Here is a 15214-nt window from a genome sequence, read left to right as displayed (position 1 = left end):
TTGGGTTAGATCAGGGTCCCTGAGCTTTGACACCATTGACATTTTGTGCCGAGTAATTCTTTGTAGGGGTTTATCTTGTGCATTGAAAGATGTGTCGCAGCATTCCTTCCTTCTACCTACTAGATACCAGTAGCATAATTTCCCCCACTTCCTTTCCCTCCTCCGCCAGGTTATGACAACCAAAAATTTATCTCCAGACTTTGCCAAATGTCCTCTGGGTGGAACACAGGCTCCCACCAAGAACCACTGAGTTAGGCAGATGTAAAGTTCATCTTGTGTATAACACATTTAGTAATGTCCACATATGCTCACTGCTTATTCAGAGATAGAAGCATGTTGGATATCAACAGGTCCTGTGTACTCAAGAGTGATGGTGGGGCAAGGGGAAGCCTCTGATGAAGGAAAGGATTCCAAACTTGCTACCACGGCAGTCTCAACATTGTTTTGAAATTTCAAATAACTTTTTTTTTTAAGTTTATTTATTTATTTTGAGAGCGAGTGAATGAGCACAAGCAGGGGAAGGGCACACAGAGAGGGAGAGAAAAAAATCCCAAGCAGGCTCTGTGCTGACACGGGGCTCAAACCTGAAAACCGTGAGATCATGACCTGACCGAAATCAAGAGTCAGATGCTTAACTGACTGAGCTGCCCAGGCAGCCTGCAATTTCAAATAACTTTGAAGGGCTATAAATTTTTTTATATTAATTCAGTGTTTTTAAGGTTGAGAGATTGAGATAGAGAATAAGAAATTACCCAGGAAATTATTTCCTGTCTTTTCAAAACACACTAGATTATGAAATAGAGATTTAGGCACTTGGAATCTATGGCTGCCAAAATATAGGGCGATATTACCAATAACAATAGCAGCAGTTGCCATTTACTGACAGCTGGACATGTTCCAGGTCACTGTGCAAAATGTTTAATACACAATAGTTTATTCAAGACACTCAGCCCCACCTGCTAGTAAAAAAGGATTTTCTCTATCTCACAAAAACTGTGGCTCAGAGGAGTTAAGGCACTTACTCAAGGAAAGGCTATTGTGGGATTTCCAGTAATGTATTCCTAATTACACTAATTTTATTTCATGCCTTTGGTAAGTTATTTTTCATCTCAGATATTTAATCTACTAAAAGAAGAATTCAGCATATTTTCGGTAGTTAATGCACTACTTCACGCCGATCTCAGAGGTAAAGGACGATTTATATTTACTGTGGGAACTGACCCTTCTTAGACGTGCATTAAGTAAGGAGGTCATATACTAACTAGTCTGAAAACAGGGCTGGCACAGGCTGTTGTCCCTTGCAGAAGTAGTGAACAGGCATTTTATGGTCTATTCCAAAAATGTGAAAAGTGGAGATGAATGCAAATAAATAAATAAATGCAAAACTTATGGTGCTCCTGGGTGGCTCAGGGGGATGAGTGACCAACTCTTGATTTCAGCCCAGTTCATGATCTCACTGTCATGAGATCGTGCCTCCCCTCCCCCCGCCCCACCAACCATGGAGCTTCGAGCTGAGTGTGGAGCCTGCTTGAGATTCTCTCTCCCTCTCTCTCTGCCCCTCCACTACTGGTTTGCACATGTGAGTGCTCTTTCTCTTAAAAACAAAAACAAACAAACCAACCAAAACCTGTAATAATGAATTCCACAATGCTAAAGTAGCAGAGGTGACAATTGGGAACTTTGTGCACTTTGGCTCCATTTACTCTGTGCATGTTTTACTTTAAAAGACAGTCTTTAGTTATTTTTGGTGGAAGAACGCTGTAAGGGTGTGGAGAACCAATCCACAGAAGTCTCAAACCTAAGTTGGAAGAAGAATTTCCAACTTAATCGCTAACAAGGCAGAGGTGTTTGGCAAGGCCTCTGCTGGCTGACTTTCCTGAAATGCTCGTTATTTATCATCAAAGGTGCTAATGTGCATTTAAATGGCTTAAAGTCAGAGTAGGAAGCCATGGCAAAAATACGCTGGATAATTAGTACCTGAAATAACTGGCACTTTTTTCATAATACTTTCTGACAACTGTTTATTTCTACTCACCTCAAGCAAAAGGACTTTGTGGTCATTTGTGGTTATGCATGTTATTGGAATTCTGAGCTATTTCTGTAATATGGGTGGTGGACTACCCCCAAAACATGTCCTTTGGTGAACAGCCAGAAAAAGAAAAGTCCTCCTCCAGAGACAGATTACACATTAGCCTGTCTCGATCCTCTGGACTTGAAGGAATGAACAGCAGGGAAGGGCAGTGAAGCAGTTGACGCTCTCACCAGTGACAGGCAGTAGCCCCACTTTTTCCAGGACCGGCAGGGCTGGCATGAATAGCTCGCTCACTTTGTCAGCATAAACGAGAAATGAAGTTGGTCCTTCCTAATCACACAATGAATGGTGATGTGCTCCTAGATCGAGTCACCAGGTGATTTTGATGCTGTGTGTGTGTGTGTGTCACATATACACGTGACAGCACATATCCTGACACTGAAACTGATGTGGGTGATTACCATGCATTTTCCATCCAGGAAGGCTTCTCTCATTCGCTCAGTCTGGGTTGGATGTTCTTCAACATTTTTCACCTAGCAAGACCCAAAGAGTGAGCAGATGCTGGTTGGACACAGAGGGAGAATAAATACTAGCTTGTCCACACTCTGGCCGTGTAATATCCTCTCTGTTCACTTGGTCCCTCATCCGTATACATGAGGATTAATAATATCTACCCGTCATGCTTACTGTAAGGATCAGAAATGGTATCTGTAACTTGGTATACGAGGGCTTAATCAATGGTTGGGATCGTTAATGAAAATTACATTAGTTTTTTTAGTTTGGTTTTAACAGTAGTCTATTGTATCTAGGTAATGTTCTGGGATATTAGCATCATTTTTCATACTATATTCATTCAATCACCTCTTTGTTGAGTTATAATGAAACACTGCTCCATTTACACTTCTAGACGATTAGCCTGACAACTGAAAATTTTGCCCACGGTTATAATATGGGCATCTTCCCCATCAGAAAGAAAGAGTTAAAGAATTATGCATCCTCTGATAGGCCATTTGAACACTGAAGTTCTAATAATTCATGACGAGGAGTGTCATTTCTGCTATGTCTTATGTCTTGCTTGGTTGTGAGGTACAGTGTTTTGTGTATTGCCCTGTGTTCCTGACATTCTGGAATCACTATTATTATGCACTGCAGTACAAAGGCTGAGCTGGAACATCAAGTACTAGTATCATATGAGTTCTTTTTAAAAATCTGCAGTGCATCTTCCTTATGAGATTTGAAAACGGCTAACTGATTTATCAGCAAGACTGCTGGCTGCAAACACAATACAAATGCTGGGTTCTGATGGAGCAGTTCTCTGTGCCACAAAGGCTTTTGCTGGCTTCCCCTGGTTCTAGGGTTCTGGGCTTCTGCAGTCTGCTACTATGGACCACCTGAGTGCCACAGAACAAAAGGAAATCGAGCCATGTGTCTTCCCTCTAGTCCAGCCTCCTAAGACACAGATCGAGAAGGCAGGTACAGAGTGTGCTTGCCAAGCCCGCGTTAATAGTTAGAACGACCTTTTCAACTGAGGCAACATGTGATCTCTCTGAAGCAGAAAGGCCCTACTTTAGGACTGCAATCAAAATGTGGTAACTGAAATTCAGGCCCCAGCACTGTGGTTCCCACAGTGTCTCCCTCTCTAGGACTCAGGGGTTTAGTGCCCCAGCTCCTTGGTACCAGTGATGACCCATGCTTCAGTGTCCATGTGAAAGGTAGATTCAGGTCTGGAGTCCTTGTTCCCCTCAATTCAGTTCCCTTGTTATTTCCCGCGGCGGCCCAGCTCGCAGAAGGATCTGATGGAGTATGGGGACTTGAGTGTGTATATGTTACCATGGTTACTGCCCCCTTCACAAGTGTGGGATCACTTGCTTTTGACTTGGAGTCTGTGAGGAAGGAATGGTAGGGATGGAAACCAACTGTGGGCTGGGGGGGGTGGTGTCTCTTCTTCTCACTGTCACTAGTGAAGGTTCTAGTCACAGCCATTAACTAACAGTGGGACTTCGGGAAAACGTGGGTGGAAGAAGAGATTTGGATTACACTGTCTCTAGGTCCCTTCCAATTTAAAAATTCTATGGCCTCAAAATTTTACTCGGTGGGGATACAGGTCCACTCTACCAAATTAAACAGACAGACATACATGTAACATGTATTTTCACTGGAGGGAGGAAGCTTTGTCATGTTGTACATCCCTGAATGGTTAATTCAAAGCAATGTGAGAGTGCTACAATGAAACCCCAGATCCCAGGTAGTTGGACTGCTAGTGGCCTTAACCATGAGGGACACAGCGGTGAGCCACAAGTATGTAATGGCAAGAAAACTCCATTTGCTCAGCTCCTAAGGAGACATAAGGTATTAGCTTCCATTCTTTTCCAGAGTGAGATAAAATGAAGGAAAGAGATTAAAAACGTAGGTTTTCTTGGAGCAGAAACTCTCTGGGGATTATTCATTGCTTAAAGGGCTGTGGATGGGAAGTACAACATGAATGAAAGGTGACAGAAACTAGGAAGCTGCTACTTCAGAACAATGATCTTTTTACTCCCCCACCCTTACTTCACACAGTAAATGCTTTAGAAAGTACATTAACTCCTTCAGGTCAATTAGCTCAGGCTTGGGTTTTCAGACAAGTACTTCTCACACCTAAAACAAGAAGTGTAGTTATTCACAATGACCCAGTCAATCCTCTCTCTGGCCGAAGTCTTTCCTGAAGCAGGCTCAGTGCTTATGTAGGTGATTCACATTTTTTGGCCAGAAATGCACTCATTAAAAACTAAGCATTCTCCTATTGCCACATGTTATTTCTTGCTACTGAATCTTCTGTCTTGGCCTCAGCAGCAACAATCTAGAAACTTCAGCCAGGTCTTCAGAAGCACAGAATGATCTCAAGTCGTGGCTGAGAACCTTGCACAGAGACTTGTTTTAAGAAGTGTGGTCTTTAAATCCACAGTCAATGAATTAAACTGACATTTAACCATAAACACCTGCTATATTGTTTACTGGACCCAGCTCCATGACACAAAATAAAACTCCCTTATAAATGGAACTTATACTTATGGAAAATCCATTTTACATTCGTCCCTATAACATTTTGTATGCACTATGTTACAAAATTCCAAGAGGCGTTTTAAGACTTCTGTTTGCCCTGTCTTCCAAGTCAAAAAGTGCAAACTATGAAGTAATTAGCGATTCGAATCCTTAAGAATATATATTTCTCCCTCTTGCCTTAGAGAAAGAAGACAAAATGAGATCCTTAAATCACTTGAATAGGAACAACTAACATTCAGAGTGCGGGTTCCAAAGTCCATGTTTATATCTTATGATATTTGATACAACTTGAAAGCCTACCTCCTCCTTTCTCCTCGTCTTCTGTCAGCAGCTTGCCAATGGAATTATACCACTTGAATTGTGGCTCAGGGATACCATAAACACTACAATTAATCAAGGCACTGTTCCCTTCCTTGACTATGATATGGTCAGTTCTGGCAATGATTACAGGCACAGAGCCCAAGACAATGTCAGTGCCATTTAAAGTGCTATTAGTCACACTCTTAGCAGCCGCTAGAGTGGATACTAGGATTAAAAAGGGCACAGTAGGTAGAAAGCACACAGGCAGATGGTTCTTCAGTCGATCCATCTTCTTTGCTTGCTCTATAAGGCAACAGAGACGGTTTGCCAATGGAATCTTCTATTGGACAACACGCTGTTCAGAGCAGGCCATGGGATAAACCTGTCCTGGATCCATAGAGTTGGTTCTTGATTAAGAACCTGTTTAAAAAAGAAAACAAACCCACACACATAAATATTAGCATTCATACTTTAAAAATATTATTTATAAAATGCTAGAAACCCAACTAAAATACAAACCTACATAATTTTTAAACACAGATTCAGAAGCTGTTCCAAATATTAAATTACATTTTTCACAGAAATCATAACAATATAATTTTGTTATTTTTGCTACTGAAATATATAGCTCTTAGTGGGAACAAATATACACTTTGTATGTTAAATTTATATTGCATTACTTCCGAGAGTTCCAAAACCAATTCAGGCTTCTTTCATTAGGCATTATGAGGTCTCTTTCCACCCCATCACCTATCGCTATTGCAGATGACCCGACTATTCCCCTGGGGCCTTTGTTAACTTCTTCTCTTCCAGTGCACATGACTTCCAGTTTATTCCAGTGGTCACAGCTTGGATGCTGCCAGGATTTGGAAGGGCTCCACCAGAATCAGTCTGGCATTCTCCTAACTCACCATTATGGCCTTCAGGATATGCCTTCCCCCTTTCATGCAATGCCCATGCTCCTTTGAGCTTCATACATCCAGCTCTCTCTGCTCCGTGTAACTGTTATCTATCAATTCCTGATTACTCACTGGATTCCCTGGTTTCAATCTTCATCTGTCTCCCAGAGGTAGGGGAACATCAGTATGAATGGGGTGACATTATGGTGGCTACACTTCTTAAGTTCAAAGATCTAACCTTCACCTATGTCTCTATCCTCCATTTCATCCACTAATCACATAAGCACACCCTGGATCTTTCATCTTTCCAAATTCTAAATTCTGAAATTCCAAGTAATTCTGAAGTTCTACACAACCATCTCTAACTGCACCCTACCATTCTTCAGATCTCACTGGACTTTCTAGCCCTTCTATTTTCCCTCTCTCTCTATCTCCACCCCCTCCCCACTCGACCTGCCTGCTCTACTTTGTCTCAGTCTAGATCCAATCCTGTAGACCACAATCCCCAATATCCTCACCTCTTGTCCTTCTGCCACAACTACCCTGCCAGGATACAACTGTGATCAAGCCAGTCACTTGGCATCCTGGCTCCTACACCCAGGAGGCTGGAGACCACTGGAGAGAATCATACAGCCATGCCATTATTGCCAAACTAAAGGAACCATCTCCAACCCCAGCCAGGCCCTTGGTGACATTTGGCAATCTGTGTATCAGTGCTCAGGTAGTTCAGTATCCTTTGCACACAATGCCTACAGACACTTTCAGCTTTTGAATCAAATGCTTTAGTCCAGCTGTATTCTTAAAAGACAGCTTTCTCCTACTAGGGTGTGCAGCCAGGAATTCCTACTTTCCCACCTTTTGGAAAGAATCCTCGGCATCCTATCCTAAGTCCCTTCCCCATGCCTGCCATTTACTCCTCAAATGACTACATTCTGTATTTTGCCTGAAACAAACAGCTCTTGCTCAAGTCACCAGTCACTCCTAGTTGCCAAGTTTTCAGTCTTTCTCTTGCCAGATCTCTGTGGCAGTTGCCACTATTAATTGTTCTTTCTCATGGGTTCCACATTCTGCTCCTCCCAACTGCTCTCATTATTTTTTACTGATTTTTCTTCTTCCCAGTCCTCAAAAGTTAGTCAACCCCTAGAATTTCATCATTGGCCCTCCTTTCTTTTTACCCTCAGCTCTTGCTAAAGTTCCATTCCCATGCCTTTATTACCACCTACAACCTAATAACTCTCAAGTCCACGCCCTCAGTCCTGACTCCTTCCCGAATTTCTGACTGGTATTACCAACTGTCCACTGAACAGCATTACCAGGATGTTTTGCAGGTAGCTCAAAGCTAACATTCCCAAACCAAACTCATCTGCTAACTATGCTACATCTCCCACATCCCTTGTTTCAGTTCAGGGCACCACCATTAACTCAGATGTGCATGGATATAATCTTCAATTTGACTACTGCCCTCCTTCCCTCAGAACGTAAATACAGGTTGCTGATTCCACCTCTTAAATATTGCTCTTATTGTTCCATCCCTTGTCTCCTCCGAGTGAGCCTCAGTTCAGCCTCCCTATCTTCTCCTTACCAGAAATGGTTGTGGCAGTCTTCTATATAATCTGCCTGCCTTCAGTCTTCCCCAGTTCGCAATCCAATCCTATAACCATTTTGCAACACAAAATCTATGGTGCCGTTACTTTACTTAGCAACATTCTGTGTTTCTGCCCTGTCTCCATGATAGAATCCTCACTCTTTTTATTACCTTATTATATTATTAATAATTACTGAACACCAACTATTAGGCAGACATTATTTAGGTCCTAGAGATAGAAGAGTACACAAGACAGATCTTTCCTGTGATGCGGATATTAGATTCTTGTGGGGAGAAGCAGACAATAAATAAATACCATGTAAGTAAGAATTTCAGCTAATGATGCATGCTTTGGAAAACACACGATGATGTAGTCAAGTGCTGAGTTAGGCAACCAAGGAGAACTTCACTGAGGAGGTAGGAACTTCACCAAGGAGATGGCCCCAGAGCTGGAGCCTCTTTAGGAATCGCTGCACCTAGATCTGAGAGAAGAACATTCCAGAAAGAACAACAAAAGCAAATGGAACACTGTAAGATGGGTCAGAGGAGTAGACAGGTCCACATCACCTAGGACTTTGTAGGACCGAGTAAGGAATTTAGATTTTACCTAACATTCACTGTCAAAGGAGTGACAGAATATTATTTTTAAAAATCAGCTTTGGGGTACCTGGGTTGCTCATATGGTTAAGCGTCCAACTTCGTTCAGGTCGTGATCTCATGGTTCATGAGTTTGAACCCTGCATCGGGCTCTGTGCTGACAGCTAGCCCAGAGTCTGGAGCCTGCTTCGGATTCCGTGTCTCCCTGTCTCTCTGCCCCTCCCCTGCTCGCCCTCTCTCTCTCTCAAAAAAAAATCAGCTTACTGTGGTATAGTTTACAAACAATAAAATGTGCCTATTTTAGTATACATTTTAGTGAGTATTGACAAATTTGTACACCCAGGTGACTCCCACAATAAACAAAATATAGAATGTTTCCATCATCACCAAAAGTTCCCTTGTGCCCTTTCCCAATGGTAGTTTTTACACTGATCCATTCCAGTATTTTTTTTTTTTTTTGAGTGTATGTATGGCATGAGATAAGGACCGAGGTTCATTTTTTCCCTGTATGGATATCCAGTTGTTTCAGCTCTTTTTCTAAAAAAGACTATCATGTCTTCAGTGGATTATCTTGCCTTCTTGTCAAAATCAGTGAATCTACTTGTAAACTCTTTATTCTGTTCCACTGTTTATGTCTACCCTTGTGCCAATACCATACTAAACTTTCTGTCTGCCTCATTTATCTTTACATCTGCACTGCCTGAAGTTATCCCTGACTATAAGTTACTGAACACATGAATCTCTCTCTAAAGGCAGAAATAATTATTCTAATTCTGTAGACAATAAAACTGAAGAGGTAAATAAATTAGGGGTGATAAATCAGCTTCAGGCCATATATTTCTTCAGTGGGAAAGACAAAAGAGTTTTCTTAGTGCTGGAGACGTCCATACTCCCCTGTGGACTTGAGTGCCTTCCTGCCCCAGGAAGGCCAACACATTTTTCCACCAGCAAGAATTGTGGTCTAAGGGAGATAGCATGGGTTGCACCAGCATGACACACACCCTGTTATGACTTTGTAAATGTTTTCTTGGCTAAACTTGTGGTTTCCTTTTAACAGGGAAGTTGTAAAGCTGATCTGTTCAGTACAGAATGGTTGTTAAGAGCATGGCCTCAGGTTGTAGGTAGACTGGCTCAAGATCTGGGATCTAAACACTCTTACTGGCTACGTGTTTCTGGCCAAGACCTCACCAAGTACAGGACAATTATAAAGATTCATGATCAAATGCACATAAAGCACTTACATAATGTTCAGCTTGATAAACAATAATTATTAGGATACTGTATATAATAGCATCCTTTGCTGAAATTGTGCTTCTCAAGTTGACTTTTGTTATAGCATTTAAAGGGCATACCTTGTTCTTGGATTTGTTTAATATATTATTGGGTGCCCTCCCACCACCAGAAGCAATTACAAATGATTTTCAGCACTGGGTCCTTTGGCAGGGACTTGAGTCTAAAAATACATGAGCTGTCCCTCTGGGCAGACACTGCACTGAGCATCTTGAGGACAGTGTCTGGAGTCACTCCTCTCTGACCCCCTGATGTCTACGCCAGAGCAGATGCCTGACTAAATAGCTTAGGGGAGAATGAGAGACAAGACAAAGTATGAAGCAGTTTCCAATAAGTGTGTGTAGTAAATATACTGTAACATTTTTTTCCCCCACAAATAGGAAGAAGGCAACAAGTGGAGGATCACACTAAGGTTTAAAATGCAGAACCCGAGGGGTGCCTGGGTGGCTCAGTGGGTTAAGCCTCCTCCGACTTCAACTGGGGTCATGATCTCACAGTTTGTGAGTTCGAACCCCATGTCAGGCCTTGTGCTGACAGCTCAGAGCCTGGAGCCTGCTTTGGGTTCTGTGTCTCCCTCTCCCACTTGCTCTCTCTCTCTCTCTCAAAAAAAAAAAAAAAAAAAAAAAAAGATTAAAAAAAAATTTAAATACAGAACTTGAGAACTGTTTTCAAACAAAGGCTGGCTGCTGTGGTTTTCTACTTTCACACACATTGTGCCAGCAAGAATGAACAGGATGGAACAGTCTCCTCTTCTATATTTTAATAATGTCTGTGGGCACTTTGGGCTAGAAACACAGTAACTGTTCCAAAGCTTAACTAGTTCCCTCAGAGACCCTGGCAGGCATGGAGTGGGGGTAGGGGTGGGGGGCAGAGGTCTTGCTTTTATTGCAGGGATTTCAGTTAACAAACTCATTCCTCCCTCCCCCATCTCACTCCCATCCTTTCCCACTTTGAAAAGTTACCAAGGCACAGAAAGTACAATGTGTAATTTGTAGGTTGTTTGTGTCAGTGCATTTTTGCTCTAAAACTCTCTGTGAACATTTATTTTTGAAAACAGAGTGTTTAACTCATCAACGTTAATGATTTAAAAGGTTTTAGTAGGAATTCACCAGATCTCATACCATGCCCTTTCAGGTCATTTTTTTTTTTTTAAGTATTTTTTAGGTATTTACTTGAGTATTTATAGCTGGGCACACTGCTAGGGGTCTGGGACAGGGGGTAGGGTGTGAGAATGCTACAAAGCTCAATAAGCCATAGGCCATGTCCACTTATAATCTACGAGGGAGAGAGATCCAGCTGATTTCAGTATATTCTCCAGGTGCAGTGAGCTTAGGGGTGGGTAGGCAGAGGAGGTAGAAGGCTGATCTGGGTGAGGAGGCTTGGAGGAGATGTTTGTTGATAGCCTGCCCAGCATGCATTCCAAATCCCACCTTCCCCTTCCTACAAGCCTCCATGGCTCTCACAGCCTTCCCAGTTCTAATCTTCCACTGCACCTGCAGCTTGTACCAAACTTTCAACACTCCTCCTTGGCATATGATCTTGCATTTTTTTAGTTCTGTGTTGAGGAAACTTCTTTTCAATTGCAAGGAGAGCTCTTTCATGGCAGAAACTCTGGCATATAGCTCTGTAAAGTATCCTTAATACTGGGCACCCACAGTAATGTGCACACATGTGCTGCATGAGGCCACACTTTCTTGAAATTCAATGGCAACTGTTTCAGAGTAAACTCACAATGTGTTACCAGAAGAACATAAAGACATCATGTCACTTTGGGCACTGGAGAAATATTCTACAAATGTACTCTGTGTAGCTTGTTGGATTTTACAGACAGCATGGCGAAAAGTTCAGTTAATAACACTATAACATTGTGAAAGACATTTTAGCCACCAAAGAATAAACCATGAGTACTATAATCCAGCAGCTTAAAATGCAGTCAGTCCTTCAAAATACAAGAACAAAGGCCACAGAGTCCAAAACCAGGGTTTAACAAAAGCTACAATGGACAAATTGTTAAGCTTCATGTGTTTGCTCATGGCCTTTGGGAAAACCTTCATAGAATACTTATGTTCTATAAATAAAACAAAAGAGAAAATATTTAGCAAACATCTAATGTCCTTTTTTAATTCAACCTCTTCCCTACTTCCCGATTGTACTTCATCTTAAAAACGTGTAATAAAATGCTTTGTTGGATCTTATTTTTGTTTCTTCACCTATAATAAAACATGACTATTGACCGTGTATTTCTGGAGTTGGGAGGAAAAGGGCCCCTTGTTTAAGGGTGTTTTGGACTAAATGAATATACATTATTGTTTTTTCTTGGCACTGTTCACGCTGGCATTTCCTCATCAACTACGATGAGTAATTTTATAGTTACATAACTGGATTTTGTAACAACATCTACTGAGAGTTATCACTTTTTTCATTTGTACACAAGTGAGGCCATAGGCACGAAGGCTGCCTTTTAGTTTAAAGCACACTCTTGACAGGTTTCTACTCATGAAGCAAGAAGAAATCCCAACTTCATGTGAAATGAAGAGGGACACTAATATACTCATTACATCATAAACAATAACTTTTTAAAACTGGTAGCCAACTGAGGCCATTTTGGTTATGGCCCAATTTTGGACTCCCCTAACTTTTTTAAAGATCAACATATACTGAGTTTTTAGGTAGTTAAGGTGGTGTCTGAGTATGGACTATAAGAATCCAAAGTCAAAAAGTCCAAACCATTTGTAGAAAAAGAATGTTCCTGTAGCAATTACTACTGTCCAGGATCAAATCACTTAAGTGCTAAATCCACTAAGTTTTATCTCAATGTCCATCCAGTCATATTGCAAAAAGATTCATACTGTCTTTGTTTCTTCCTTATGAATGGTCTAAAATCTATTTGTGTAGAGATCCTTCATGCCTCTAATAACACTAGATAATTCCTGACTCAGGTGGCAAATGTGATCATTACATGAAAGTAGGTAAGAACACTGTCTTTCGGTTACTTTTAGAAGCACCCAGACAGGTCAGTTCAATCCAAATCAATACACATTAATGGAGAAATTTTTCTGTGCCAGGCACACTGCTAGGGATGAGGAATACAAAGTTAAGACACAGTCCTTACCCCCTGTCATCCACAAATCTAGTGGGGGAAGAGAGAAATTGGCAACAGTTAAAGACAATGTGATAATTGCCCCATCGGAGAGAGGTCAAAGATCTGCTGGGGTACAAGAGAGGAGACCCAAGTGGTCTGGAAGGGCCAGGAAGAATAATCTAAAGAAGTGGCCCTTTAGTTTAATCACAGAAGAATTCACTAAGTAGGGCAAGGAGAGAAGCTGACCCAAAAAGGAGGAAGAGCATATTCAAGGAAATGCTGAACGGAGAGAACCTGGCACAACTGGGGAAATACAAGGAATTAGGTACCTCTTGGTGGTATGCAGCAGGGGGAAGGTCGGCTGGTCCAAATAATGAAGGGAACGGTATGTAATACCACGGATGGGGTGCACTCACAGGTTTTGGAAGGGGGAAGTGACATGGCCAGTTCTGTGTTTAGAAAGATCACTTTGCTCAGAGTGTGGCTGATGATGGAGAGGTGGCTAGGGGCCTACTATAATATCCAGGAAGGAAGAAAGAATAGGGCCATGGACTAAAAGCAGTGGGGAAGGAAAGACGTGGGCAGATCCAAAGGAAGTACAGGAATTAGAAAGTACGGGACTGAATGACTGCCTGACTACACAGCAGGTGAAAGTAACCCCCAGCCCTGTGGAGTAACAGTGCCTATGGTCACACCAACAGCTCTCTGAAGAAAGGAGTGTTTCGTTTGCTAAGAACCAGTGCCTGGCACTGCGTGTGGAATCCACATGAACACACGAGTTAGGAATTTCAACCAACAACTCCCTGGGGCTGCAATGCCCGGTCGCTTTTACACTTGGATGAAGGCCTGTCTGCTGGCTGTGTGGCTGAGCGGAGCCCGTGGTGGCCCTTGCCTGTTCCACTAACCTCTCCTCCTGCCTTCTCTCTCTCCTGGCCTTGCAAGTCCTGGCTGATGGAAGGTCTGTGAAGGCAAGCGACAGCAGTGACACTTAAATTTACGAACTGTCACAAACTGAGAGCTACACGGCTGCATATCATGGGAAGAAGTAAGGCTGTCTCATGAAAGCAGCCGGCCCCGGGAAGGAAAAAGAGACAAGAGGCTTCATGGCATTCTTGGCACACCCTTTGTCTATTAACTGTGTGGCATTAGGATAATTTACAGCTACTTACTGGGTAGAACAAGATATATACCCTGACTTGCTGGACCGCTGTGAGTGGCCACCAGATGAGCTCTTTAAGCTCACTGGAACAATTCAGAAGGAGCTAGAACAAAAAGGTCTCAATCCTGTCTTATCAACTGCACTAATGATAAGGTCTCTATAGGATTTTATGCTTTGTTATTTTTTCTATACACCAAAGGCACATACTTTTCAAAAACTGATCTGTTTTAAATCACAGTTTTTCAAACCTGAAAATGAACTCTATGCCGAGAGATGCCGTCTTTGTAACACTTTATTTTTGGTGGTGCGCAACGTTAAGAAACCACTCTTGGATCTTCATCACAATTTTCCTACGTGTATGTTTTTCTGATTAAAGGCAAGGCTGATATAAAATAAAGTTCTCGGAAATATAATGTTTAAAAAAAGAGGACGAGGGAAAGAACTACAGTAAAGGTTTTCCTACACAGATACGATTAGGCAAGATAGAAACGGGTGTATTATACATATTTGTTCACATCACTAGAATATTAGAGCTAGAAAAACTTAGATGTCTTTTTATAAAGGTTTTCCTTTATACAAGATGAGGGAGGCCCAGAAAGGATGAGTGACTGCCCAGGGTCACACGATTGAGTGGCTCAGAACCAGGATAAAAAGCTCATGCCCAGAATGGGCCTGAATGACCTCACAGTCTCTTGGTTCCAAAAAGGCACTGTTTGACTTGTCCCAGTGGTCGAGACCTGCATTGAGCGCTATTCTAATCACAGTATATCTTTTGGAAGAGTTTACTGATGCTTCAGTGAATATTTAGTTTCTTCAAATTCTCATTCTAAGTGAATGGGCTAAAACAGTTTTGGGCCCAATGAATGCAAATCCTTAGTTGACCGGAGAGATATTTCCTCCAAAATCTGATGGTCCAGGGAATAAACCCAACCTGGGAGATGAATACAAATAGGACAGATGCACTGGTGGATGGTGTCTTTGTGCTACCAGCCCAATACCAAAAACACGTTACAACACCGATGAAAGGTTTAAGACACTGTCTTGGCATTGTTTTTTTCAACCTCTGACACACTCATTATCAGATTTTATACACATATAGAGCCCAAAGCTGGTTCAGAAGCACCTGTTTCTGTCTTTTTCTTCCTGTCCCTGTCACTACTTTTTCCAGTATCTTCTCCCTTTAAAAAAATGTATCCTTTCAAAATATTTTCCCTACTCACTTGGAGTG

General features: G+C 41.9%; 1 protein-coding gene across 8 annotated transcripts in view; it reads right to left on the bottom strand.

Annotated features, from left to right (window-relative positions):
- Positions 1–15214, bottom strand: part of MFAP3L (microfibril associated protein 3 like) — a 136347-nt gene that overhangs the window by 107305 nt on the left and 13828 nt on the right. For 6 of the 8 annotated variants that reach the window (XM_040470654.1, XM_040470645.1, XM_040470680.1 and 3 more), the window contains exon 2: positions 5375–5794. In XM_040470654.1, coding sequence (XP_040326588.1) covers positions 5375–5663 — 289 coding nt within the window. In that variant the 5' untranslated portion in view covers positions 5664–5794. Of the gene's footprint in view, positions 1–5374; positions 5795–6405; positions 6904–8525; positions 8546–15214 lie in introns of those variants that run through there. The other 2 variants (XM_040470670.1, XM_040470664.1) reach the window with 2 other exon arrangements.

This window comes from Herpailurus yagouaroundi, unplaced genomic scaffold, assembly GCF_014898765.1.
Source record: "Herpailurus yagouaroundi ecotype Mexico unplaced genomic scaffold, PumYag 28, whole genome shotgun sequence".
In the NCBI taxonomy this organism is placed as follows: domain Eukaryota; kingdom Metazoa; phylum Chordata; class Mammalia; order Carnivora; family Felidae; genus Herpailurus; species Herpailurus yagouaroundi.
The sequence above is the reverse complement of the archived record's forward strand: the minus strand, read 5'-3'. Positions and strand labels throughout refer to the sequence as shown.